Below are 27,588 nucleotides of genomic sequence, written 5' to 3'. Positions count from 1 at the left end.
ACTGAAGCATGACTATTGAACTCTTGTGAGTGTTTCATTTTGTGGGAAAAAATCAGTATGTCCCTGCTGGTAGCCTAAACAAACAAACAAAAGATAATCAGATTTTAACTAACCAGTTCGGGTTGAAACATGCTGCTTTTTTATTTTCTTTCTCTGTACATAATGCCTCACTTTCACGTCTATATTTTATGGTCTTCAGCATCAAAATAAGTAATCTTTAGACAATTTTCTTGTACTTGTGTCATGGTTTGACCCAGCAAGCAGCTAAACATGACACAGTTTGCTTGCTCACCCACTCCCCTCCCCAGTGGGTTAGGGGAGAGAATTGGGAGCGTAGAAGTAAAGAACTCATCAGTTGAGATAAAGACTATTTAATAATTAAAATAAACCAAACTAAAATAATGATAATAATACCAATGAATTGCAACAAGAACAGGAAAAATTATGATAAAGCAATGAAAGTTGTGCTCAGGTCACAAACAGCAGTCACTGGTTGTACACCAACAAAAATGCAATGAGGGAGTGGTGAGCCTCAGGAACTGAGATGAGCCACCACCACAGAGTTGAAGGGGAAGGATCGAAGAGAAGGGATTGAAGAAAGGAAGGGTCAAAGGTGCCAACCCAGATAACTCCCCAATTTATAGTGAGTATGATGTTTATGGGGTAGAATACATCTTTATGGGTCAGCTTGGATCACACCTGCATCATCTGTCCTGGGTCACTTGTCCAGGAGAGTCCTGGGCTTTCACGTCCCCCTCCAACCTTTTGTACAGAAAGAAGAAAAACAAAACCAAAACCAAAAGAAACCATAACCACAGGTGCTGGCGAAAGACTGAAATAAAAAAAAAAACTTGAAAAATGTAAATACTGGTGTGTTATCAATATCAGTCCTGGCACAACCACAAAATAGAGCTCTCAGTAGCTACTATGAGGGAAAGAAAAAAAAACCCTCTCTCCCAGCAAAACCAGGACAACTTACGTATGTTGATGTCGATGTGGTACCTCTGGAAGCCTTAAATCAAATGTATGCGTGACACCAGTAGGAATGGGTGAGATCTGTCTCACCTGAAATTAGAAACAGATTTGAGATTGCTTTCAGTGGAGCCAGGAGAGCCAGTAGGCACAGGGATTAAGTAATATCTGGAGGGAGCTGGGAATTCTTCTCTAAGTTGTACATGTAGCTACCTTACTTTGTCCCCTTCACAAAATGCCAAAGGTTCACAGCACTTGTGGAAGCCAAGAGGAATTAAGGACCTCTGTGTCCATAGTCATTGCTCATTACCATACAGGATTAAAGATGACAGGACTGGATTAAAAAAAAACACCCAAACAAAAAAGAACCTTCAAACCCTCAAGATGAAGACATCAGTAGAGTATCTGAATTAAGAAAGTGTGCCCATCACTTGTAATTTGCCTGACTTGAATTATTAGTTGCAGACACAAAATTTTATCAAATTCAGTTTATACAATGTAATAGTAGAAATAACTCAATTGAACAGTCATTCAGAAGGTTATACACCTAGGAAAAACACATACATTTTTTCTTAGATGTGATAAGCTACCTGACCTCTCCCTGGCATAAATTATTTTATTGTTACACTTATTTTTGTAGTTCTAGACATCTCAATAATGTGTTCTGCAGCCTCATAATGAAAAGTATGTTCTTGGCTTGAAGAGCTAAAGTCTACAAATAGAATATTAGGAACAGGAGATGTGGCAGAGAGGAGAAGAGAATGCTATGAAGTACTGACATAGCGTTCTTGGGTAATGCTTTTGGTACATCAGCAAAATTATTGTTTGATTTATTTTTTTGTGACATCTGGACAAAAGAGAGATTCTGTGGAATGTAGAGAGGAAGATAAGTGCCTTGGAAGATGCCAGCATTACTTCCCTTAGCTTCCATGAATATTTGCCTGAAATCTGTGACCTGTGAAGGCTGGCATCTTGATCTAATTAGGAGCTGCAAGATGATAACCTATTGATACTTGCTAGGCTGATAAGTAAAAAGAGGAGAGGTTGAGAAAGGATTTGAAATTTAAGACAAGCAGTTTGTGCAGCATGGAAAACAGAACAAGTGGAAAGATACTGCCTTCTTGAAAGGCAACCTGAAAAACAAGTTTTCAGAAGCATTCAGGGTAGACTTGAAGAGGGTGTGAGTGCTGCCATCAGTGAGGGAAGCCAGCAAGTGTCAGCTTTGAGTGGAAAAGCTGTAATGTAGAGCTGTTTTACAGGGGAAAACGGCTGTTAAGCAAGATCTTATGACTTAGGAAGAGGTTTAGGATTAAGATGTTCATAATATAAGCACATGATTACCTGGATGTGACTATGTCCATAGTAATGTGAAGCACTTGGGTGTAGCTGTGAAAAGATAAACATCTGCTTTTAAACCTGTGATGCTGAGCTACCAAATGCCTATACACCAATGGCAATGAATGAGCTCAGATTTTAATTTGGCCAAAAGGGGAGTGATTTGGTTTGGAAGGGACCTTTAGAGGTCACCCAGTCCAACCCCCCTGCAGGGAGCAGGGACATCCTCAAGTAGATCAGATCACTCAGAGTCCAATCCAACCTGACCTTGAATGTTTCCAGGGATGGGGCGTGTACCACCTCTCTGGGCAACCTGTTCCAGTGTTTCACCACCCTCATCATAAAAAATTTCTTCCTTCTATCCAGCCTAAATCTGCCTTCCCTTAGTTTAAAACCATTATGCCTTATCTTGTCACAACAGGACCTGCTAAAAAGATTGTCCCCATCTTTCTTGTAGGCACCTTTTAAGTACTGGAAGGCCGCTATAATGTCACCCCGGAGCCTTCTCTTCTCCAGGCTGAACAACCCCAACTCTCTCAGCTGGTCCTCATAGTAGAGGTGCTCCAGCCCTTTGATCATCTTTGTGGCCCTCCTCTGGACCCTCTCCAACAGCTCCATGTCCTTCTTGCGTTGAGGGCTCCAGAGCTGGACACAGTACTTCAGGTGAGGTCTCACCAGAGCAGAGAGACAGAATCACCTCCTTCGATCTGCTGGCCACACTGTTTTTGGTACAGCCCAGGATGCGGTTGGTTCTGCGAGCGCACATTGGTGGCTTATGTCTGGCTTTTCATCCACCAGTAGCCCCAGGTCCTTCTCTGCTGGGCTGCTCTCTATCACATCATCCCCCAGCCTACATTGATACTGAGGGTTGCCCTGACCCAGGTGTCAGCTCTGGTGTCAAGTATGGACCAGTGCATCAGCATATAAAGACCATGGCTGAGTTTGTTTGCAGATGAGTATGTGCTGAAGAAGAGGAAAACAGGGTAAGAAAGACTTTTCATCCTGTAGAAATCCAGAAAGAAAACTGAAGGTTAAAGAGGGACTGATGGTAGAGGGAAAAGGAGAATTCAGATATGACAACATCACAGGAGCCATAAGACAGCATGCTTTTTTTAAAAAAGGACACAGTTGACAAGGCTAGAATGGTTCTGATTTATTTTTTTTTACACTGTCTTTTTTTTTTCTTGTGGAAGAGTTGTGGAGATCTTGTGCAGAGGTACGAGCTAAGCCAAGAGAAGCTTTAGGAAGTGAATCAAGCAAAATTTTAATTTATCCAGGTCTTGTTCATTCTGTAGTTGCCAACATTGGGAAAACTAGGGAAGGAAATACTAAAAGCATATATAAAAACTACAATTGACTGTTCTATTCAATTTTAAAAGTGGAGCTTAAGTAAGAAGATTTTTATTTGCTTGTTTTAAATAAAATCAAAGCAGAATACCAAAGTAGGCAACAGCAGAATTATGTATTCCACTGCAATATAGCTTCATGAATTTAAATTAAAAGTCTGGCATTCAGTTCCTGTCTGTTTTCTATTAAAATAATGTTAACATTTTTGTGTCTTTAAGTCTGTATTTATAGCATCAAACTGTATTATTTAAAGTTTCTGAGCACCTTGGCTTTATTGCTATCAAATATTGATTGTTGCTTAGAGTTCAAAAGTTAATTAGTGCACAGGCATGAAGAGCAAGTAGGTCAGATAATCAGTATGCTGGTGGGTTACTTTGGTAGATAGAAATCTGAACACTGAAGTGAAATAGTGAGTAGTTTCCTTCTTACATGCTTTACAATTTAAGTCTAAATGATGGTGTTCCTATGCTTGGCCTACTAGCTGTTTGTCAGCTCATCAGGAAGACAAGTTTCATAGTGAAGAGATCCTCAACATGGATAACACACAGTTATGATGGTTTCTGAGTAGTATCATCAGGCTGCAGCAGCTGAAAACCTACCTCAGAAAAATAACATTAATCTTCTGAAGGTTGACCTATGGCTTAGGGGTAACTTTCTGTAATTCTCAACCTGTATTCTTATGCTTGTAAAGCAGTTTACTCTTAAGCAGTAAATCTTTTAGGGCAGGACAAGACACAGCAGTGCTGCTGATTGTGGCTACAGGACAGCACAGCCTCTCACTCCTGCCACTTCCCACATGAACAGTAAATGGGAAGCCACTTGCTTGGTATCTCAGTGATGTATTTGTTTATGTTATTCATAATGAACTTTGATTCTGTTGAGTTTCCTATCAGAGTTGGAAAGTTCTTTCGTTCAGATGTGTTTGTGTAACAAGAAATGCTGGAATAAAAGTCAGGAACAATATAAATAGCTAATAGCAATGTTAGCTAAAGCTGGATTTACTGGAATCCACCAGACTGCTCTTTAGCTGGAGTTGTAGTCAAGTAGAAATAAGCTGCGAGACTTTGAACCTAATATGTTAATATATTACTCTTGACAATAAATGACTTCATGGACTCATTTGAAGAAAAATAGTGTTCAAAGATGGAATAAAGTAGTGGTGAATCAGGCTCCTTATCCCCCGTAGTTATTATGCCAAAAGCAGGGTAGCAAATAAATACTGCTGGTGCTGAGCATTAGGGTTGCTCATTATAAATGCAGAGTCATGTACCAGTCTCCAGCGTGATTTCATCTGGGAACATTGCCATAAGGATTACAAATGGTTTTCAGCCTGAAAATTGGTGTGTATTGCTTTAAACTTCCAGTGGGGAGTTGGCAATTTATCCTTCAGATAATCATCTTATGTTAAGTTGAACATCTTCCTGTAACTTTTTGCTACTTGATAAACCAGCTCCTATGAATAATTTACTGCAGCTGGCAGCCCACTTCAGCTCTGAAGTCTTTATCAACTCTGATGGCTTTTCAAATAATAAACCTGGAGCCAAAAATCTCATTGCACTTAAAGTCAGTGGAATTTCGGTGTTAATTGCAATGGGAATCGCACTGTGACCTTTTAGGGCAAACTTATGAATAGAAACTCTACATCACATCATTGTGGGGACAAAGCTGTGTATTTGTGTCCAGGTAAGCAGAGCTCATTTACCTTTCCTCGTACAGCATCATGGTTTTTTGTTCAGAGTTTATTTCTTGTAGGTATTTGAAATATTTTCACTGGGCAAAAAAAAATCTGTCTGAATTACCTGGGTCTTCATTGCTCTCATGGCAGATTTATGATGTGTTCTGTACTGCATCACTGCAACACAGCACATGAGATGTGAGTATCCCACCAAAATTACCATTCTAGCTCTAGAGGAAACCTGCCTCTAGTTGGTAGAGGCAATACAGTTGGTAATTTTCTAGAAAGAACAGCAGCACCTTTATTTGTACCAGTGAAGTCTGTCCAAGCTTTTGATCTGCCCCGTCTGGCTATGCTGAGCCTCGCTGCTGTTAAGAAGGAACTAAATGACTAATGGGGGATTCTGTGATTTGTGCTTAGCGTGATTCCCCAGTGTAAACAAAGGTAGCCAAATCTTGTCAGATAAGCTCTTAACACCAGGAAGGAAGTATCTGCTAGAGGTATAAGCTCAATTCAGTATGCATTATCTCACCTCTAAACTTTTATAAATCACAAGCTTTTTTTTTTTTGAGCATTCTCACACAGATCTGCTTTTTGCTCTGCCCACTTTATGCCTCTGGCACTTGCATGTGCTGTGCACGTGTTGTTCCCAGTGAGCAGTAGCACAGCATTGGCTGAACTCTTTGGCAGGTAGCTGGCTGGCTGTGCAAGCGATGGTTCAAGATGAGAGCTGAAAGCAGAGTTTGTCTAGGAGGAGACAGGTGGAATAGAAGGGCAAAAGAACCCTAAAAGGACCCTTTGTTCTGAATGTAACATTTCAGGATTTAGGGGAGCCTGTGACTCCAAGCTTGAACTCTCCTTTTTCTCTTCCATGCTGATTTGCTACATGAAATTGCATCAAGAGAGAGGGGGAGTCCCTGCATTCCTCAAAAGTGAGCAGGGGTATGGCTTGGTCCAATGGCAAACAAAGGGTGAAACTGCTTCTCCTTTATTCTAGAGTGTGTCTGAGTAGCAGTACTCTATAGCTTTTGTTTTCATTGCAATATTTCATTAAGTTTTCCTGGTATTCAAGCAAATTTTCAGAAAAAAGTAGGCTTAGAATATTAAATAGAAAAAGTAACATACAGCAAATTAGTTAAACTAGTTTGAAAGTGAGGAAAATATTTAGGACACCAAACTTTCCCTAATAGTTCCTAGTCATTATAAAGATTTCTTAAGAATCAGAGGCTATGCAGCTCTCAACTGCCACTCATTTGTGTTTTCATCTTTTAGCTATCTCTTTAGGACAATTTTTTTTTCATAAAAAAAAAAACCCAAACATTTATAAAAAAAAGAAGTATGCCTTGACTGAATGATCAGGGGCTGGAGTAACTCCTCTGTGAGAGCAGGCTGAGAGTTGGGGTTTTTCAGCCTGGAGAAGAGAAGGCTCCAGGAGACCTACAGCAGTACGTGAAGGGGGTCCACAGGAAAACTGGAGGTGCATATAGTGATAGGACAAGGGGTGATGGTTTTAAACCAGAGGAGTGTAGATTTAGATTAGACATTAGGAAGAAATTCTTTACTGTGAGGGTGGTGAGACACTGGCACAGGTTGCCCAGCAAAGCTGTGGATGCCCCCTCCCTGGCAGTGTTCAAGGCCAGGCTGAACAGGGCTTTGAGCAACCTGGGCTGGTGGGAGGTTGGACTGGATGATCTTTAAGGTCCCTTCCAACCCAAACCATTCTGTGATTCTAAATCTCACTCCTTCGTGTTATGCAGATTTTGGGAACCATTTCATTAGTTTTGTTGTTGTGATACCAGCCTCAGTTTGCTTGTCTTATATTTTGTCTTAATGTGAATAGTCAGAGATTATTAGGTGGAGCAAACAGGAGATAAAGCAGTGGCCTTAGATAGGACACTTCTAGGAAAATAAGTTCAAGAAAGCTACAGAATTATTATAAAATATTATAGTTGGAAGATACTGGGTTAGAGGCACAAGGAAATTTGCAGCCCAAGTTTCTCAGCAGTTATACAAAAAAACCCTCACTTTTTACAGTCCAGAGGAAGATTAGTTATGAAGGTGATTTCTTAGGAGGCTATTCTCTGAGAACATAAGAGAGACTGAAACAGAAGCCTTGTGGCAGAGACCTATGCCAAGCTTTGAAGGCAACCGATAGGCTTTTCTTCACACCCAGGTATGAATCTTTTGTTACTTTAATAATTTTTTTGCTGTAAACCTTCAGATTAATAACACCAGGTTTTGTCTTGAACAACTTCTTTTGCATCCCTTTAATCTGCTGTGAGCCCCAGGCTTCCAGGGGCAGTTTCTTATGGACACTGAATGCAGCTGGACCTGTATTGAGGGCAGGGAAAGCAGGCAGCGAGTGGCAGCCCCCAGAGCCAGCTTGTCAGTGTCTGGACAACACCCATCTGCCCTCCCAGAGCATCTGGTGGGAGAGTGGGTGAATATGTGGAAGTGCCTAAGGCTCAGGTCTCGTGTTTACTCTGACGCTTTGTGGATCACAAATCCTCCCTACATTTTTTACAGAGTTTCTAACTGACAGTAATGCTGAATCCTTATAATTTCACTTTTTGAGAAGTTAAGTGCCTTTTGTCAAACCTAGCTGATTTCCTGAACAAAGGGGCTCCTTTCCAGTTGCCCAGGAGGTGTAGTTGTACATCACTGCTGTTATGGTGAAAGAAATAGATGGTAAAGTGCTGTGGGCTAGAACAGACTCATGAAATGTAAGGAGGCTTATTTTGTTACAGAAGAAGGGAGCCGTTTTTTCTTCCATCGCGTGCGATGGTACCAGCACCCAAGCAAGACTTTTTCCTGTGGAAATTCAGTAGCTCCTCAGGGAGTATGTATGTGATGGTGATGGGAAAATCACCTTGTGTTTTGCTGAGGCTGCGTCTTCAGTGAAAATGCAAAGGAACTTTGAATGAATGCTGTAAATCAGTGTACAGCAAGTGCCTTGACTTCAGGGGAACTAAGCAAATGTTTGGCTATTGAGTCTCCAGTCTCTTGAACAAGGACTGCTGTGACATTTTCTGCTGTAGCAGAAGTGAAAGGTCCAAGTTATCGCTAAAATTTCCAAAGTTACCGTAATGTCTTAATAGTCCATGTGCAATATCCAGACATTTAGACTTCCAAGAAAGTACTGGAGTGATTGTTCAAAAATTACTTTCCTAAATTACTGCAAAATTTCACTCTTGTTGTGTTAGTTGATGGTGAGGTTGCAATATTGTAGGAACAGACGTGCTGGTGAAATGTTTTGCTTGTATCTTTTGAAGTGTTCTAAACAAAAGTGCCTCAGTTGTCCATTTTGTGCTGAAGTGGACTGCAAAACAGCTGGTGCACTTGTTGATGCTTACCCTCCAGAAAGGTAATTTGTGTACCATCTGTAAAGTAAAAAACCACCCCAAAACTAAGCCAACACAAAAACAACAACAAAAGCAAAGCAAAAAGCATTTTGGAAAATTAAAATAAGTAGTCAAATTACCAAGTTGTGTAATGTTTTCAGTTCTAAAATCAGATATGGTATTACTGGATAAGATATTAGAATATGTATTATAATTAATATATAGAATAATTAAATAATATCCATATTACTTGATGAGCAAAGTAACATCCTGAAAGTGCCCAGTTTGAAGGACTAACTGCCACCATACCACAGTCTCTTTCAATTTGAGCTAATGTTTACATGCCACTTAGGAGCTGAAATGTGCCTTTCCCAGTACTGAGATTTCACACCTCCTTTTTTAACTGTTCTACAATGAAAAATGAAGTGATATTAGCACGTAAGGTGAGCTCTCTAAAGATAAATAGCAACCTGCTAATTATCCCTACTAAGCATAATTGCATTGGACTGTTTTATTTCTGTACAGTTTTGCCAACTAACAGAATTGGGTAATTCCCCCAGCCAGAGCCATCATTCTGCTGCTGCCCAGAAAGGTGCTCAGACTGAACCATTGCTGATTTGACATCCAAAAAGCTGGTGGAGTTGCACTATGAATTGGGCTTGCTTTATCCAGGAAGATGAAATGATTACCTTCAGGCCACTCTATGAAAGGCTGAGGACACTGAGCTAATAAAAACAGCTCAGCCCTGAGGGTTTGCAGATACACCACTTATTTTGCACAAGCAACTCTGAGCTATACAGTGCACTTCTCAGAGTTACAGCCAAGCCTGCTCATTTGTTTTCAGTGACTGACGTCCATCTTTAAGAAAAGAAAATAAAGAAATGCAAAAATCCTTTATTTTTTTCTACCATGTTTTCTATTATGACAATGTGCTGAAAAAATAGAATTAACAAATCACTTTCTAGTAGTAAAAAATGCAAATATCTGACAAGTTGCCTCTTATTTTTCTGGTAGTAATTTTATGTAAGAGGCAAAAGAGCTGCAACAAAATGTTCATCTGTAGAAACAATGAGTCCTAACGGTCCCCTTTAAAGATCATCTTGATCTTACTGCCTTGCTATATATCACTACCTTAGTCTCTTTCCAAAGAAACTATCTGGATAGATCTTAAACATAGCTAAAACAGTTGTTGTTGGTCTGTCTAGAAAGTGCATTATAAATGCTTGTTACTCTTCCAAAGCGTAAGCTTTATTTACAGGAATGTTAATTATCTGATTTATGCCTGGAGTCTGTTGGGGTGTGATCTTGTCAGTTTTTCCACAGTTCTTACAGTTTAGTTCAACCAGTAATGACCAACCATTTTGGAAATATGCTCTGCTAGGTCCTTTTATTTACCTTTCTCCTGTAAGGCATGACTGAACTTTTCTCTATCCAGACTCTTAAAGCGTAGACTCACGTAAGTCCAGCCAGCTCAGATTTCTGTTAGCATTTCTGTGGGGTGAAAAGAATGAAACTTGATGAAATGGGTCAAACTTTTTATTATTCTAAACCATTAACAGCAACTTCATTAACTTCTGTGCAACTGTGGCAGTTTACATCTGCTGCGGATCTGCCCTGGAAGTGGTGCAGGAGGGTAAACAGAGGACATACATAATCTTTGTTTTGATCTGTATTTAATCCCTGCATTGACTACTTTCAGCATTCAAAGTTTTTGGGTTGTTTTTTTTTACATGACGCTCCCAAATCTCTCCTGAATCCTGGTTTGTCCTTTTTGTCTGCTTTCTCTCCTGTTTGCAATTAATATTTTATCAGAGTTTGTACAAATAAGAATACACACATATAAAACACGCTACAACAGCAGTGAACAGATACCAGGAGACAGTACCACCAACCTTTGGAGCAGAAAAGATTCCCAAATACACACAGCATCATTTCCAGCTGCCCTTTTGTTACAGACAGATAGAGTGGGTACAGGAAGATGATGAGGACGTTAATTTGGTGCTTCTGTCCAGCTCCTGTCTGTTACGGCTCTGATTCCACTGGAGCTGTCAAAGCCTTACACCTACCCCTATCAGATAAGGCTGCCAAAGCGTGATGTTGCCATTTCATCTTTCTCATGGTCCTCTCAAGAAAAAGGTCTGATTTTAGCAAAAAAAATTCTATTTGTGATTAGAAAACAGACAATGCCACTGTAGTCCTGTTACTTTCCTGGGCTTCTATGTAAACTGTTATCTTCATAAGGAGCCATTATTGACTCTGGCAAGCTCATCTTCCTTCCCCTTCTTTTTCCTGCTTCTAGAGAAACCTCCCACATACCTGTTTGTAGTCAAAAAGGAGTAGAAAGAATTTGTGTAATAAAATAGTCTCATGCCTTTGGTCATAAGTGTAATTACTGAGGACTGTGAGAGCACTCCCTTGCTACAAATCCAAAGTAGCCAGCGTCTGGTCCCTTTTACTCTTGTGTCTGTGTGTATCGACATACACAAAATAAAAAGAGAACAAATAGCCTGAAACATGGCCATTCTGTTCTCTCTCCTGCCATATATCTGTCTGTCACCAACTGCTAATAACTTTTTATTGTATATACTGGATTCCAGTTAGCTGCCTCAAATACATTTTTTAGCATGTTTGTAGAAAACCTTCATTTATCTTTCTATCTGTCATGTAAAAGATTCAGATCCTTGCTGCTGAACTGCTGTGCTGCTGTTGGCTTTCTCACGTCTCCAGCTAGGTGTTATCCTCAGATGAAATAGTCTAATCAGAGTTGATGGTAGTACCCAAACTAACACCACTTCCTGCTAGAGGGTGTACATCTTGCTCTTTGAAGACCCACAGTGCATGACCACAGGAAAGAGAAGTAAAAAGGCACACGATGAGACTACAATTAGTTTTGTTTGTGTATTTCCTATTAAGTAGTTAACCAACATGGACTTGTTTGCAACAATTAAGAATTAATCGTTAATTTAGAACAACTTTTAAAATGTTGTGTTGCCTCCTGTGTGAAAGGAAATAATTTCAAAGCCACTATGGGGCCAGCCTACTGCTATTCAGCATGTTTATCTTTGCCATTAGCTTTTTTGGTAAAAGTGCTGCTTCTGTGTAGAGGCCACAAATCTTGTTTGTGCTTCCTGTTGCAGAATGTTTATTACACAAGCAATCAGCAGCTCCATGTGGGTGTTCTCAGTCCCACTATCGACGATGATGACAACAGATGCCTGGTGGATGTGAACAGCAGGCCCAGGCTCATTGAATGCAATTATGCCAAAGCCAAGAGAATGAAGCTTTACTGGCAGTTTACTCAGGTAATTCTTACTCAGCAGACATTTCAGAAAGTTCAAAAGCTCTGTTTCTGTATCTGAAGTGTGAGTAATCTGTTTACTAACAGAACCGAACCAGATTTATCCTTACTGTCTTTGCACAGAGCCAGGAAGCTATATTTATATTTGATCCCAAAGTCAGCTACCTCATGAGGTTATAAAACTTGTATTGTATTATATCTGAGTTCACAATAAGCTGTTTGTTTCTAATGCAGAGTGACTGCTACAGAATCACCTCAATAAAAATAAAAAAAGGTATTTTTGGTAAAGTCAAATGAGTCAAATGCAAAGTAACCTATTTAGGAACAAAAAACAGAAAGGCTTTTTGTTTGTTTTTTGGAAGTAGCAACTCAGAAAAGGGGGTAGTGGGTCATTGATGATAACAGCATCATCAGCCTTTTGCAGTTCCTTACTCAAAAAGTCTAATGCTTTTATGTGTGTGAGAGAGAGAGAAAAAGAAGTGCAAGTAAAGGCTGAGAAGTGTTTTCACAGTGGTGAGAATGCTGATAAGACACTGAGTCCAGGCCCAGTGTCCACACTACATAACTGATGTAGAAACATGAGAGAGAACTATAAAGAAGTGACAAAAGTTCTGGGGCTAGAAAACATGCTCTGCCATATAATGCTTATGGAGGTCACGCTGTTCAGTTCAGCTAAGAGGAAGTGGCAAGGTGACTCAAAGCACGTCAGTGTTTCTACAGAGGGACATAGGTTGTCCTGAAGATAAAACAGGTTCCAGTAGTTGGAAGCTAAAGATAGTCAAATCTGGTCTTTCAAGGGTAGGTAAGATTTTCCTGAGGTAAGAGTTAAGACATTGGGAGTTTACCATGTCAGGTACTGACGTGTCAGTTGCTTAGGATAGATCAGATGAGATTACAGTACATCCTAAAGCAAGAACCTGCTTTACCTTCTGTGAAAAATTGAACAGCAAGTGCGAGTTGTCCTGGTCACAGTTGGTCCTCTGCACTTTTGAGGCTACAAATCTAGTTGCGTACTGTGGCCCATGAGTTGAGGCTCACCATTAAAGTAATTTTATTCCCACATTTCATTTTTCTGTATCATCCATGTGGGTTTGCAAATATCTTTTCTGCCAACTTGTTAGTTGTTTTCTTTTTTCCTTTAACTTCAACAGACATGATCGGTGTATTTTAGGACACTGGTAATACAGTTTAGCATTTACCTTAGTGCAGAGAGCATTTGGACGGTAATCATTAAAGCATACTTTTAACATAATTTGTATTTATACTTGAAAGTAATCCAGATCTTTGTCTTTAAAGGGTAGCTCTCAAGCAGCAGACCTTAAATCCCTAACCTGGAAAGACTTTCACTTCAGTCTCCTAAAGGGCAGAGTTATAACTATATCTTCTCTCAACTTGTAGTAATAGTCTCATCATGAGGGTTGGCCTCACTGTGGCCATCTCTGCACTTGATTTTTGGTACCATTTTAAAATTAGGTGACAATGGTTTCTACTTCAGAATACTGCTGCTATTTTGTAAGATTAATTATGTTAGCTTCTGCTTTGGGGGGCAACAGTAGAATGCATTGATAATTTAACTATTAAAAGCTTCAGAAACGGTGTTTAACTACTTTAGATTTGTTTTCTGTCTGTATTTCCATTCCATGTTGCAAATACTACCTCCCAATGAAGGTGCAGTGCTGTGAAAGTAGATTCTATGAACTGTACTTGTCTTCCACAAAGAAACGTCTGCCCAGGAGAAGTGAAAGCTAATTAGTTGTTTCTTTATAATAAATTAAGAGACAAATGAAATAATTAAAAGCTTTTTGTTCAAGAAGGATTTTGTTAATACCCAATGCAATTAAAATGCCATTATTTCTCAATATACAGCATGGTACACAGTCCCTTGTACATTCTGTAAGCTAGAAGAAAGCTAATGAGAGTAATCAAGGCTTGCCAACTGATGAACTCCTTTTGAAATTCTCCCGTTTAGTCTGGTGAAAGGTTGTGTTGCTGTGAATACACTGGAAGCTGTCTATCTGAAAAGAGTCTTTTTTATTACGTTTTTAAAGCTCTGGTATTTATTTTCCATATTATGCAGTGAGCAGAACTACTGCAAATAAGCAGGACTGTAATTATTGATGCTCATGTAGTCTTGAAGTTTGTGAAATATTTATTAAAATGTAGATGCTGGCCATAGCTTTCCATACCACTCTCCTTCCCAAGTATGCTGCAAGGATGCTTTTACTTCTCTGGGTTCTCTCACCATTCAACTGGAATGTCTGATAATACAGATAATCAAAAATACAACAGAGCAAGTAAAGAATTGTCTCAGAAAGGGAATGGGAACAAGACTTACCAACCAGAGCAGGATAAACCAATTGCACTAGATTTCCCTTACCAGCACAAAAAATCAGTATTTGCCCTGCACACCAGACTTGTCTCTTGAAATTTGAATGAGGAAACTTTCTCAGTTTTCTGCAAAACACACTATACTCTGAGAGGCACCATGATAGTCTGTGATGGGACGCGGACTTCAGTCTGGTTGGCAGGAGACTGTACAGCTTTTTGGGAAAAGGATTCTTCAGATAACATTTTCCTCCTTTATTGCATTGTTGAAATGTAATGATGAGATAAGCCCTTATGACAAAAGTAGAAAATAGGGGTCATCCTCAGTGAGTGGGCTTGCTTCTGTAGATCTATTACAGAATTATTTAATTCTCAATTTGCATCTTTAATTAGAAGCACGCGCATGTGTGTGTATAAAAATATATATATATAATATAACTTGATTTTTAAAATACGTGTCTTTTTGCTTGGTTCTAAAATTTTAAGTTATGCAGCTACCTTCAGTTGCAGGCAGCTGGAGTCAGGCACTCAGCTGTCCACTGCTACCTTGTGGACAAAATAGTGCTTTAATGGGCATTCATATGGAGGGAACCACCAGCAGTACCTCAAACTGTTTTCATGATACATCATGTGGGCTGACTGGACAGAGGTCTTGGGAGACTTTGTGGTATCTTTCTGTACAGGACAAACTTGCACTGAGCATTCAAAGCTTGTATTATGTGTTTGTATAATCAGGATCCATCCGAGCAAATTTCCATGCACCACAGTTTTGTACAGCTGCCAAATGCAACGAGACCCAGTAAAATGTAGGCTTCAGTACATTCTTCCTTCCAACGCTTCTTCAAGTGTTTATAAGTGTAATTATGTCAAATTACGTAAATTAGCCCTGAAAAGACTCCCGTCAATTGGGTAGTGTTCAAGAATTTTATTGTTCTGGTTGTTTGTCAAGTCTTCTCTTAGAGAAATGCTTATTTTGGGAATACTTTTATGCAGAAAAGTCTTCTAGGTGTTTGACAGTTCACCTAGTTCAGTCTGTCTCACCAATTTTTCATTTAATCAGAAGAAAATGAGACCTTATAGCAAAATAGTAATCACCGGAAATTACACAAGGCAGAGAGGATAGAATTACAAGAATTACATGCTAGTAAAGTGGTCAGAATTTTACTAAAATACTAATTTAAACATGATGAAGCTGCTCTGGCATCATGAGCTATTAGGAAAGGCAAAACTAATCTCAGTTGCCACCGATCTCCCCTTATTTAGTACTGAACAGTTAATCCTGCTCACACCCTGTGAGCTCATCGTGGCAAGGAGCAGGTGCCCATGCAGGGTGGTGGCAGCAGCAGTCTGCTCCCCAGGGAGACCGAACGCTTGCAGGTAGAATCAGGTCAGCAGCTTGTCTGCATGGCGGTCACTGTCCACGTGCTCAGTGAAGCTGCTGTGCTTGGGACTGCCCTAGCGATGGTGCTGCGTGGTCTGTGGTGTGACAGACAAGTGGCACTGAGGTGGAGGAGATGGAGGCCAGTGCACCTGGATAGCTAACTCCTTGGGACTTGTTCCAGTAGCGTATGGCCAAAACTATGCTCTTCTGAACTGACTGATACTGAGAAGTATGTTCTGTGTACTATGATAACTACATTCTAAGTGCTGCAGTCAGTGTTTTGGTTTGGTTTTTTTAAAAACTTTCTCAGGTTTATTTGTGATAGAAAGGCAGTTGTGACCTAATGTCTACCCTATGATCGAAATTCATCTCTACCTACATCACAAGGGTGACAGCAGGTCATCTAGAAAGTACACTTATGTCATGTTAGCACACCTCCAGCAGTACAACAAAGGCAAAAGTAGGAAGTTTGTTTGTAATGACTCTTTGTCTTTATATTTAATCAGATAGAGATGTGACTGTTTCTTATGCTTCTGACCAGACTGGCTATGCTGTCACTGTTTGCTGTTGTAAGAAATGTCCCAGATGAGGCTTTGTGTAAAAAGAGGTTTAAGGAAAGGACATGAGGTAGAGCTAAAAACCAAAGAGATTAATCCTTTTAAGGCTGTTCCATCTTGCATTCTTTTCAGCAGAGCAAGCTCTGTTAATTTAAGTAATTCAGCTTCCAGTGTGGTTGCCATAGAAAGGTAAGAAGAGCATGCAGCCATCAGGATGGACACTCATCGCAGACCTCATGGGAGGGAGAGGCTGTGCAGAGCCTACACTCAGCACGGTCCTGTACCCATAGCCGATAGCAGTTGCATCTGCCCGTGATGCTAGCATTGCTTTTACATGTTACTGAGAATTATGGTTCTAGCCAGCGCTGGAGGCTTCCACAGGAAATACTCCATTTCAGAAGTGTTCAGAGAGTGTTGGTTTATGCTGTCTTGAGAAGCTGTAAATAAAATTTGTTGCTGACAACAGTAGTTACCATATGTATAATTTCCCAGATATCATAGCAGGAATTGCTTTGGAAGGAAAAGGGAAGACAGATGAGAGAAAACTAAGTAGCTATTACGCTATTCCACAGATAAGCGTGGTGATTCAGATCTCATTTAAATAAGAATTAGATCATATATAGATGAAATAGATATTCTATGTAGCTATATAAAGAAAAAATAGACCTTAGAATTACTGAAAGCATTTATATTTTGTTCCTCCTACAGATTTTGGCCTTTGCCCACCAGTCATTCTGAATTACTCTTACCTGCCTTTATCTTATGAAATTAAAGGATGTGCAGTACTACTGCTAGCTAGAACCGTTACCCACAGCCACGTCCTAAACACGTAAGGGAGAATGCAGGGTGCAGGCTGTGTGGCAGGATTAAACTGGAGGCCTGTGAAGCAAGCAGAGAATTTCTGTACCAATTTCATACACCCCCTTGCTGAGCATACACAGTGCAGAAGTGGAGGCTAACAGCATTAAACAGCAGTTTCCTTCTAATGTCCACTCTCAGTTTTCAACCCATACATTAGCCAAGGACATCAGTGTGCAAGAGGGAGTAATTGCAGTAGAGCTGTGTGTGTAAGGGAACAATTGTCCCCATGAACTCCTTCAAGTTTCTTCCATTAGGAAAGCCACGGGGTAGAAAAACAGCATCATTAATTTACTAAGAATCTGAATTTCAGCTGTATGTTTAACCCCAAAGGATGCAAATACATATTTGAAGGATAAGACATGCTGTACTGCTATACAGCTACATAATAATGCAGTGCTATCTGCCTGGCAGCTCGGAGCAGAAAGTGATTGTGATCCTGTTAATAGAAATACAGGTTTTGATCCTGCAGGAGAAATACAAAATAAAACAGAACCTAGTTATTCAATTAATTGAGCCAAGAAAGTAGGTTAAGCCCTGTATTTTTAGTGAGACCATCTGATTTTGAAATAACCAGTGTTGCCAAGTGTTCAGCCACAAAAGAGCACTTCCACAAGGCCCAGGGGCCCCAGTGCAGTGTCAGTGCATGGGTCCAGTACATCAGCAGCACTTTTTGCTATACTTAGCTATTCTCTGCCCATCTTTGATCAAATATTACCCCAGCTTGCCTGTACTTAATATTTTAACTAACTGGGTAACTGCACAAGATGTTAAAGCTGGAGGACAAGTAACCTGAAGTGTTGTTCTGCTTAGACATGAGAAAGTAATTGTTAATGTTTTAATATTTTTTTGCTCTTTTTTGCTTTTCATGTGCAACTTAACCAGTATTCTTGTCATATTAAACAGTTTTTTAAAACAGGTGTATTACAGTATTTGGTTTTTATACTCCTTGAATTATGTCTTACTATAAGCCCACAAAGTCTTTTGTCCCATTTATGCAAAATTGTTTAGAAGTACAAAAATAGGACAGCATTCAGTCTTTCTCCATTTTGAATACTTGACATCAACTTCTATATGAAAATGTATATGCAAAGCACATGTAGAAAAATATTAAATACAAATATAGCTATATAATATTGTGTTTTAACAACTGGTGTTAAATTTGCTTGCAGTTATTGTTGTAGTTAGTGGTAAGCAAAATTTCCTTGTATAAATTTAGTCTTCTATTTGGAGTAATTTTCTAGTAGCAAGTTTTAATCTTTGCAAATCAGGTGTAGAACTCGCCAGCTAGAAAGTTTGTGTGTGAATACAGCAGTAAAGTGAGCTTTTAGTGGGCGCATTTCAAGTCATTTCCAGCATATCACATTATGCAGTATTTACTCTCCTGAGGACTACATTTAAGCTCCAAAGACACTTGTGCTGAATTAATTTAGAAAGAAGTTAACGCATACCCATGTTTTTCCTTCAAACCAGATACTCTATTTGCATATTTTAGCATATAATTTTAAACATCACATTTATTTACAAAGAAATTATTTGTTGTAGTTCCACCTGATTTTTCCTAATGTCAGATGTCCAGATAGGCTCAGTCCAAAAATCGCAGGTGACAGCTGCTGCTGACAAGGTACTGCATGGCATGATAATGGCAGACACGCAAGAGAATGGCCAGTTCCAGAATATATTCTACAACTTGACTGATACCCAACACTTCCCAAACGAAGTGGCTGGGTTTCAGATCTGAGCTCTGTTCTCGGTTCCTCCTTTTTGTTACTAGACCAACCACTTCTTGGGTTCTGCATTCCTCTGCTGTGAGATGGAGAGAAGTATTTTTGCTTTTAGCAAACATCTTTTATTACTTCTAACTGCCCAGATGAAGACAAAACTCTGTCCTGATCAAGTCAGTAGAAGTTGCATCTTTAATTCCCACAGAGACAAGAATAACTTGTACATAAGCAAGGTTTGGCTACTAAGTAATACCCTACAATCCAAGATGCAAATACTTGAGAAACATATTCACTTGGAAGGCAATTAAATCAGGATGCAATAATGATGTATATGACAGGAGAAGAGGGTTTGTTATTTAGTGAGATGATCAGGCCATCAAGTCTGATGTCCTGAACCTGACAGTGATGATACCCAGTATAACAGTCTGAAAATAGATTATTTCCATTATTGTCTGAGTAAACTGTGCAAGGTTTGTGCTGCAGCTACAAGAACATTCCTGTCTCAATATCCATTACAATGAGCTAACAGATTTGTGTGGTTACGAGGGAAAAAGACATTTTCAATAACTAGATACTGTGACCAACGTTCCAAAGAGCCCAGCCTAAATTCCCATGTTAGAATATGCAGATTGATTGAAATACTACTGCAAATTCATTTCTTAATTTTCTTCAGTTGGCACTCAATTTATTTCATGGTCTCTAGAGATTGGTTTAATCATAAGCATATAATGACAATGCAAGCAGTTCAGTTTCTGGGTTAAAATTAGTTAGGAAGCCTTCATATTGAGCACTCAGATTAGAAAAACCTAGATTAATTGAATACACCACACACACACACACAAAAGAAAGAAAACTGTCATTCCGTATTTTTGTTTTCCAAAGAAGCTACATTTTAATGAGAGTTACATCTCACACAGAAATAGGGATGCACATTTTCTGTCATCTAAAACCCATAGATCTTTGGGAATCTATTAAGATGGGAAAAGGGAAAGTATAAAAATCTTGGGCTTTCTAATTGTGCTGAAAGGAGCTTCTTATTTGTCTGGCTAAAGATGAATAATCAGGTATTCCCTAGGCTAAAATTGGTAATTAATAATGTGAACTTTTCTTCTTTACATTAGTTTTTAGGTATTGTATGTTAGAACAATATGTTGATCCATGAGGAGAGAAAGAGGGAACGGGACAGTAAAGTGCTCTTAGACATGATCTTCAGGTGCATGCTGAGAATAGGTTTTCATTAGCAAACTAATATTGCCTCTTGTGCACACTCAAAAATGGGGAGGGAAGACACTTTTACAAGAGTCTTCCACAGACAAGCAATGTAGAATGAGCCTTAGAAAGCAACATATACAGAAGTGATGACTGCTTCAAAACCAAAGAAAAAGGCAAAGCCTAGGACTACACAATTTGCCACATCACAGATCAGAAAATTAATTAACTGGATTAATTACCTCATCTGGAAGACTGCCCCAGGCAATGGTCAGTGCTTGCTGTTTCACAGAAGTGAGCTCTGTTTCGAGCCAGCAGCTCACTGTAACACCAGGAGGAGGATTCCCATCGTAACCCCAATGTGCTCTCGTCGTGAAGACTGAGCTTTCATTTGTCCAAGTGATCATCTCAGCATGCCTGTAAAAATTTGTTTTGTCAGCACTCTTAAAATAAGCCCAGCCCACTGAAAGCACCAGTCAGCCACTGAACATTGATGCCTGCAACTAAGAATTCAACAGGTTTCCTGTACCCACAGGAAGCACTGTAGTTGTTGCAAATTTCTAACTCTAGCGATCCTTTTTTTCCCTAGAAACACTGCTGGTCACAGGTATTCACTCTTCTGACCACTGAGGTCAGATCCCAAATCCTCATTTACATTCTAAGCAAAGTCCTATTTTTATTTCATTTTAGCGTATTTTGTAATTTCCTACCATCTGAATATTTCATCATACTTTAAAGCATCTTTGCTGCATTTCTCTGTCTTCTTTAGACATCTTGAAGCAAGCCTTGATCAAGGCAGATTTATTTGCGGAAGTCATTTATATGTAATTTCAGAATGAAAAAGGTAACTTTTCTGAGCCTTTCACCAGAAGTATTTGTAAAACATGGAAATACTGCCAGTGTATCCAGCACTCCTATCTTTTTTTCTGGTTAATGCTGCTTCTCTACGCAGGCAGTTACTGTATGGCACAGTGTATGAAAAGAAAGGCTGTATAAGAGAATTTTCTATTTTTTATGCAGAAAACATTAGTGCTGAGCATTCACATTGGATTCTTTTCTATAGACCAGGTCTCACTCAAGACTCGGGAGATGTTTAAAAACACAGAAATTACCTGCATCTAACACTTCTGCTAGTAGAAGGAGATATAAAATGCAGCAGTTGTTGTTAACTTACGTAGCGTAGATCCGCATCTTAAGTTCTGATTCAGAACTTTGAGAGTACGGGAGGTAGAGCACTTAAGTAGCCAGCAACTACTCAATGTAGCAGGTCCTGCATTTGCATTTTGAATGCTGCCAAGTAGGACAGTAATAAATTGTATTTACCAGCTCTGGTATTTGCAAAGAAAGCTGTACCAGTGCTCTGTCCCATTTGTAGCCCTCTGGATAAAAAAAAAACAGCTAAGCCCGTTTCTGCAAGGTCCAGAGAGGACCCATCCCACTTTACTGCCCTGCAGAACAAATGCAGGAATGGAGAGGTTTGGGAACTGTGTGTCCCCCACCACCCAATAAACCAAAACAAAAACCACAGGACAGTTCAGCAAAGAGTGTCTAGTTATGTTGCATGGCTTATTAGGACTGCAGCTCTAACCTGGAATACATCAGTATACACTTGCAACATGCCGCTCTTTCCAAAAGCAAGTTCTTTCATTATACAGGACAGACGTGCATGGGACTGCCTACCAAACATGTGGGGCCATCTCTGTACTGCAATGGTTTGTGGGCACATCAGATAGCATTCTTAGATGCTGTATTATTGGATAAATTCTGCTTTAGTGAAAGACTTGAAAGGAAACTTCATACATATGGCAGATATGCAGAAAGTACAGTAATTCTAAAGGAAGTCAAAAGTGTTGCTTTCCACTGTGCGTGTTATGTCACATTCCAGTAGGTCATAGCAGGATGCATGACTTGAGATAGTGTTTACATTAGAAGTACACTTATGAAGTGCTCCATCAGTTTTATATGTGTCTAATGCTACCAACAGGAGTTGGGAACATTTGTGCTTCTCACAAGAGCTGCTTCATTTGCATTGCAAAACCCATCAAGTTTTCAGTCTAACTTGTTAGTGCTGCCACATTCCATCTATTTTTTAGAAAATAGGTGACCTGGATATTTATTTATCCACCCAAGACTGCTACTCCCATTGAGCTGCATTAATTAATAATTCGATGATCTTAATCTTAAATCTGTTCAACTGGGCAGAATTCCTCTTTAACTTGTTTCAGCCTATAGAATTACATTTTATGTATCCTGATTGAAGACATTACCCTAGGCTATCATTTGTTTTGCCTTTATTCTGGAAAGTGGAGGTCATACCTAGGATAGGGAGAGGGAACCAGATAAGCAACTTGCCTTTCATTTAGCCTGAAGTGTTGTATTACAATAAACCATTTTGCTGAGCGAGCGGTGAATGTGACTGTCATAGTCTTATACAAGTTTTACTAAATGGTTATAAAAAAAAGAATTAACTGAAAGGACACCTTTGTCTGCATTTGGCTTTAAGATTGCAAATGTTAATGATGATAGATTGCAAACGTTAATAATGATAGATTGCAGAAACCATTAAGAAATGCTGTAATTTGGAGGCCAAGCGAGTCAGAGTAACAAAATGTAGTGTTAGCTTTCAGTGCGTTGGTCCTGCTCGCTCGCTTCTTACACTGGAATGACTGAGTTCATGTGCTTTGATGATTAAACAGCTCACCAGTTCAGGCTTTACAACATGTCGTGGGTGCCCTGTCATCACCCCAGAGATTATTATCAGTATCAGTATTTAATACTGATTATTATCAGTATTAACCAGTATCACTGTTGCAGGCTTGCATTAGGCATGTGAGGGTGGGGAGGGAAATGAACACAGTTAAGTAGGCTAACAATGGGAAATTTTAAGCACTTTACAAACCCTTCTGCCTGTACTTCAGGGCAATTCTTTCATTTTTGTGCTTATTGAAAGGAACAAAAGCTGCGTAGATTGCATCCTCTCTGAGGGATTAAGCCATGGTTCTGCACAGACCTCACATCTCGTAGGAGCCGCTTTGTTTCTAACGGGACTCGAGCCTTTACATTTCTCTTTTGTGGGGAAAATAAAATCATCCTGCTAAAAGCATTTGTGCTCTCCACAACACTCAATTCACACATATTGGCCACTGCTTAACTTTGGTGTCTCTTTTATGTTCCATACAGCAGGCTCCAATGTACTCAGCAGGGTGACTTTCAGTAGGCACTGCAGAGAGCTTTGCAGCACATCAAAAAGGGCTTCCTTGACTAGTCACTTGTTTCTGTTAAATTGAAGCCAAATTTCACATGAAGGCACATCAGGAAAAGAGGAGGAGGGAGGTGGGCATTTTGTGTGGGGTTTTTGGTTGCTTGCTTGTTTTGTTTATACTTAGTGGTTTACACTTCGTTTGTGTAGCTGCCTATATTGCGTGAACACGTTTACTGTAATACCTATGTGTGCTCCAGATGATTTCAAATAGAGCAAAAACATTGTTTCCAGTGTGAATATCCTCTTTCTACTCTGAAATCTGCAATAGGAATAGAAGGCATTTGGCCCATTCAGGTCACAGAAGCCCTTGACCACTGGAACAAAAGGGAGTTAAGCAGAAAGAACTTCCCACTTAGCATAGCAGTATTTGAGACCTAGTGCTGTGGCTTCTTCTACCCTCAGAGCTCTGAATTAGGTGCCTAGGCCCCATACACAGTCCTTGGGGGGCAAAAAGAGGCACCAAGAATGAGATTCATGAAGTGCAGCCAATACAGTAGGTGTTTGCCCCAGCCCAGCTGCTGAAGCCAGCTTTCTCCACTTCCTTAGTGCAAGATACGAACTGAGGATGTCCTGGACACCGAAACTGAGATGAGGAATAACTGATAAATGAAAGATACAGCGTTAGTTAACTCAGATGACAGAAACACAAGCACATCCAGCATCCATTAGAAGCACAAAGAAGTTGATCTCAATTTTGGGTTTAGGCACAAACACTCGTGGTAAACTGCAATTCCCAATTTCCAGTTCAAACACAGGGAGCTGACCCTGGGTCTATGCAACGCTGAATCTATGCAGAGAAAAAAGCCATAATCAACAGTTTTCATTAAGAATAGAAACTGTATGTTGTGCTAAAACCAAAACAACACAAGTGTTTCTTCTGACAATGAGAAAATATCCATTAGCTAGAGTTTTATATCTGAAAAGCATAATTCAAAGCTCATTGAATTAATTTGGGGGGTGGAGGGGAAAAAGCACCACAATAAGCTTTAGAAGGCCAAAGTAACTTGGGGGCTAGGGTGTGTGCTTAGAATAAGGGAACAAATAGCATAGAATAAAGCTTTGACTAATTTTCTATCCTAGTTTCTTCACATTTCTTTTATGTCAAGCAGTTTTATTACTTATAGATAGCTTAGAGTTTATGCTCCCATCAGACACCCAAATTTAACTACCATTATTAATATGATTGTCAATATTAGTTATGCAGCAGTGGGAAAATACAGTTCACTCAGCATTTTGGTGTGATGATATATTAAAATGCCTACTGTGTGCCTGTCTGTCTAGAAAAGTAATCAGTGAAAATTTTATCTAGACTGCACGTAGGCCTACCAAGGAGGATTTATGGGAGCCTCATGTTTTGAATTTTGTGGATTATTCTAGAAACGGTCTCTCTCTCTCTCTTGCCCAGAGCCATATTTAAAACTTAAAGCTTTCAAACCTAATTCTGTATTTCATTAGCCAGGTCTAAAGAATGTAAAAAATTACCCTACTCTGTATATCTTGGAAGAAACTTCCCAGACACTAATGTGTACAAGTTATCTATGATCTTTATTAGGCAGGCAAGAAGCTGAAAGAACTTAAACCAGAATTCAAGGCAAAAAATGTAATTTATGTCACATGGATGATGAGTTAATTTTAATTTACGTCTGCAGTTAACTGTGTGATAGACTGAGTGATTCAAGGCTTGCTGCGACTCAACAGTGAAGGCAGGGCTTTACTGTGGCAGTAGTAAGATGAGAAGTGAACAGAGGCAACACTGAGGATTAGCAACATAAGATTACAGAAGACAGTTCATGTCAGAATTCAAAGGAGAATCAATTTTTTGCATGTTATCCTACATACAGGACACCCGTGGCCAAGGCACTGGCCCTCTTTTGCCTATTTTGATGTTTCAGAGGTGCAGCAGAGTCCTTGAGCTAGGGAACTGAAGCAAACAGGGCAGCTTTTGGCTCATGATCAAAAGGCATGGCTAGAAACAGCTCAATTCTAGAAACCTCATTTGCTGAAATGGTACCCTGGCAATTGAGGCTACCTTAAACTGTGTCCGAAATTAAACCAGCCTGTGACAAAGGGAACCTTCACCTCAAATCCAGCCTAGTGCTTATCTTGTTTCTAGCTGAAATATTTTTCACAGGAGCAGTGAGCTTTAGTGGATGGACATCCAAATGTTCTCTAATCTGTATTATCACACAGTAACAACACAAGTTCACAGTGTTTAATATAAACACTTTTTTTTCTCCCATCTTTCAAGGGAGGCCCAATCCAGAACCGAAAATCCAAGCGTTGCCTGGAATTGCAGGAAAACAATGAAAATGAATTTGGATTTCAACTCGTCCTTCAGAAATGCACTGGACAACGCTGGTCTATAACAAATGTCCTGAAAAGCTTTTCATCATAGACTAAATTTTTTACCCATTTCTTTTGCTACTGTGTAGCAAATACTGCAATTTTGCCTGCTGTACTGTATTCCTCTCATCCTCCACCCCCTTGTTCCTTCTCTCCTCTTTTTTGACCCTTTGATTTTATTTCATTTTATTTTGTGAGTGTGTGGGAATTGGGTTTTTGGGCTGAAAATAAGACTTTTTTATTTCACAATGATGTCTTCATGGCATTTATAGAGATGTTGAATGACAGCTGATGGGTAGGCTATCCTAAAATATTTTACAACTGTAAATAGGAAACAAATGGAGAATATTTATAATTCAAACTTTTATTGAATAAAAAAGTCCAAATACTATTACTGTCTAGCTGTCTCCATGGAAATCATTTGGCAGTACAGTGGTGGTTTCATTGTTTTCATTAACCCAAGCCTTATCTCTGCAAGTTGTTGCCGAGTATCAGTATTCTCCAGACCTGTGCTAAAAGGTTCTGCCCACACATGAGCTACAGTGAGGGAGGATTTTCTCCTTTCTCCCGCCAGGGAGACCTGTCTAGGTCACTGTAGTGACTAGTGTGCAAATATGGGGGCAAGTGTGGTGTGTGGAGGTGTATAGGTGTGTAATATGCACCCACGTACTTTTCCTCACCAGGACTACTAAAGAAAATCGCAGAGAGAACCCCACAGCTCAAGTGAGGAAGGGCAGAGAATTAATTAAAAAGAAAAAAAAAGGCTACAATGAGAAAAGCAGCAAACAAAACCACAACCAACCAAAAGAACCCTGGCATTTCTCGATGGGTTGGCCTCCATTTCACGGACTGCACTTTCCTTCCAATCGTTCATAGTTTTAGCAGCCTCTTTTTTCTTTTTTGAATGCACTGTTCCCTGAGTACTGCAGACTTCTTACAGACTTTTGTAAAAATTGCTCCATCCAGGAGCAACTGCAAAAATTATGAATTCACTCTGCCTTCCTCCCTGCCTTTAAGGAGGTGTGAATGCAATGCCATATCACTTCGCCTCAGCTAGAACTGGGATTAAGAGTGGAAGAAACAGTCTGATGAGAAACCTGAACACTAGGATTACTGGCCTCTCTATTTCCAGCTGCTTTTACTTGTATGTGAATTCCCTCTCTTTTATTACTGTATTTGTTCTTTTTATTCTGTTGTTTGTTACCTTAAGTAACAGTCATAACCTCTTTAGGAGCTGCTTATGTGCCAAACTGCCTTTTACAGACTGGCTTCACATGCAGGACCAGCGAGCAGTGTTGTTTCTTATGACTCTTTAATAAGTCATGTGGCACATTAATTATATGGTTCAACCTGCTGCTATGTATAGTTACTATACATCTGCTTCTCAAGAAAGGAAAACGCTGAGCCAATAACAGGAAAACAGTAACAGCCAATAAAGATGGTCTTAACACCTGCACTTGGACTGACTTCAGAAGGCCCTCTGGCCTGTGTGAGTAAAAACTCCCATTAAAATTAGAACCCTGAAAGAACAGCAATAACATGAGTGTCAGGGTACCACAGCTGGACAAGATAAAGCGGTTTTAGTTTCACCCTGAAGAGAAAACAGGAGGTTGCTACACAAGCGAGCCAAGCCTCTTGCACACTGGAGCACATGCAGTGTCCGGATGGGACAGGGCTCAGCACATAGCATGCAGAGCCATTTTGAGCATTCCCAAGTTCCACCGCTGACCAACTGGACTTATTTTTCACAGTCATGCCAGGTGAACAAGGAGGAAACTGCGTGTTCAGACAGAGAAAAAGCACATAACACATGCAGGGTAGCATGAGATAAACTAAGCTTCCTTTCAGCAAAGATACCAAGACTTCAGTGCATGGAGATGCAGCCCTAAGGAAAAAACAAGTAGTATGGTTCAAACCAGTCTCCTCTTAAGTCTTACAGGCCTACTGCACTCTGAGCAATC

The 27,588-nt window shown here is 39.7% G+C and overlaps 1 protein-coding gene across 1 annotated transcript in view; it reads left to right on the top strand.

Moving 5' to 3' along the window:
- The window catches only part of GALNT18 (polypeptide N-acetylgalactosaminyltransferase 18), a gene marked incomplete at its 5' end in the record, with an annotated part of 74,971 nt that extends 48,953 nt beyond the window's left edge, over positions 1–26,018 (top strand). The window contains 2 exons of the mRNA XM_010180029.1: positions 11,808–11,972; positions 25,533–26,018. Of these exons, the coding sequence (XP_010178331.1) occupies positions 11,808–11,972; positions 25,533–25,679 (312 nt within the window). The remainder of the gene's footprint in view (positions 1–11,807; positions 11,973–25,532) is intronic.
- Positions 26,019–27,588: the final 1,570 nt, after the last annotated feature.

Source organism: Mesitornis unicolor, unplaced genomic scaffold, assembly GCF_000695765.1.
Source record: "Mesitornis unicolor isolate BGI_N332 unplaced genomic scaffold, ASM69576v1 scaffold15482, whole genome shotgun sequence".
NCBI lineage: Eukaryota > Metazoa > Chordata > Aves > Mesitornithiformes > Mesitornithidae > Mesitornis > Mesitornis unicolor.
Note: the sequence above shows the minus strand (reverse complement) of the source record. Positions and strands in the feature narration are given on the sequence as shown.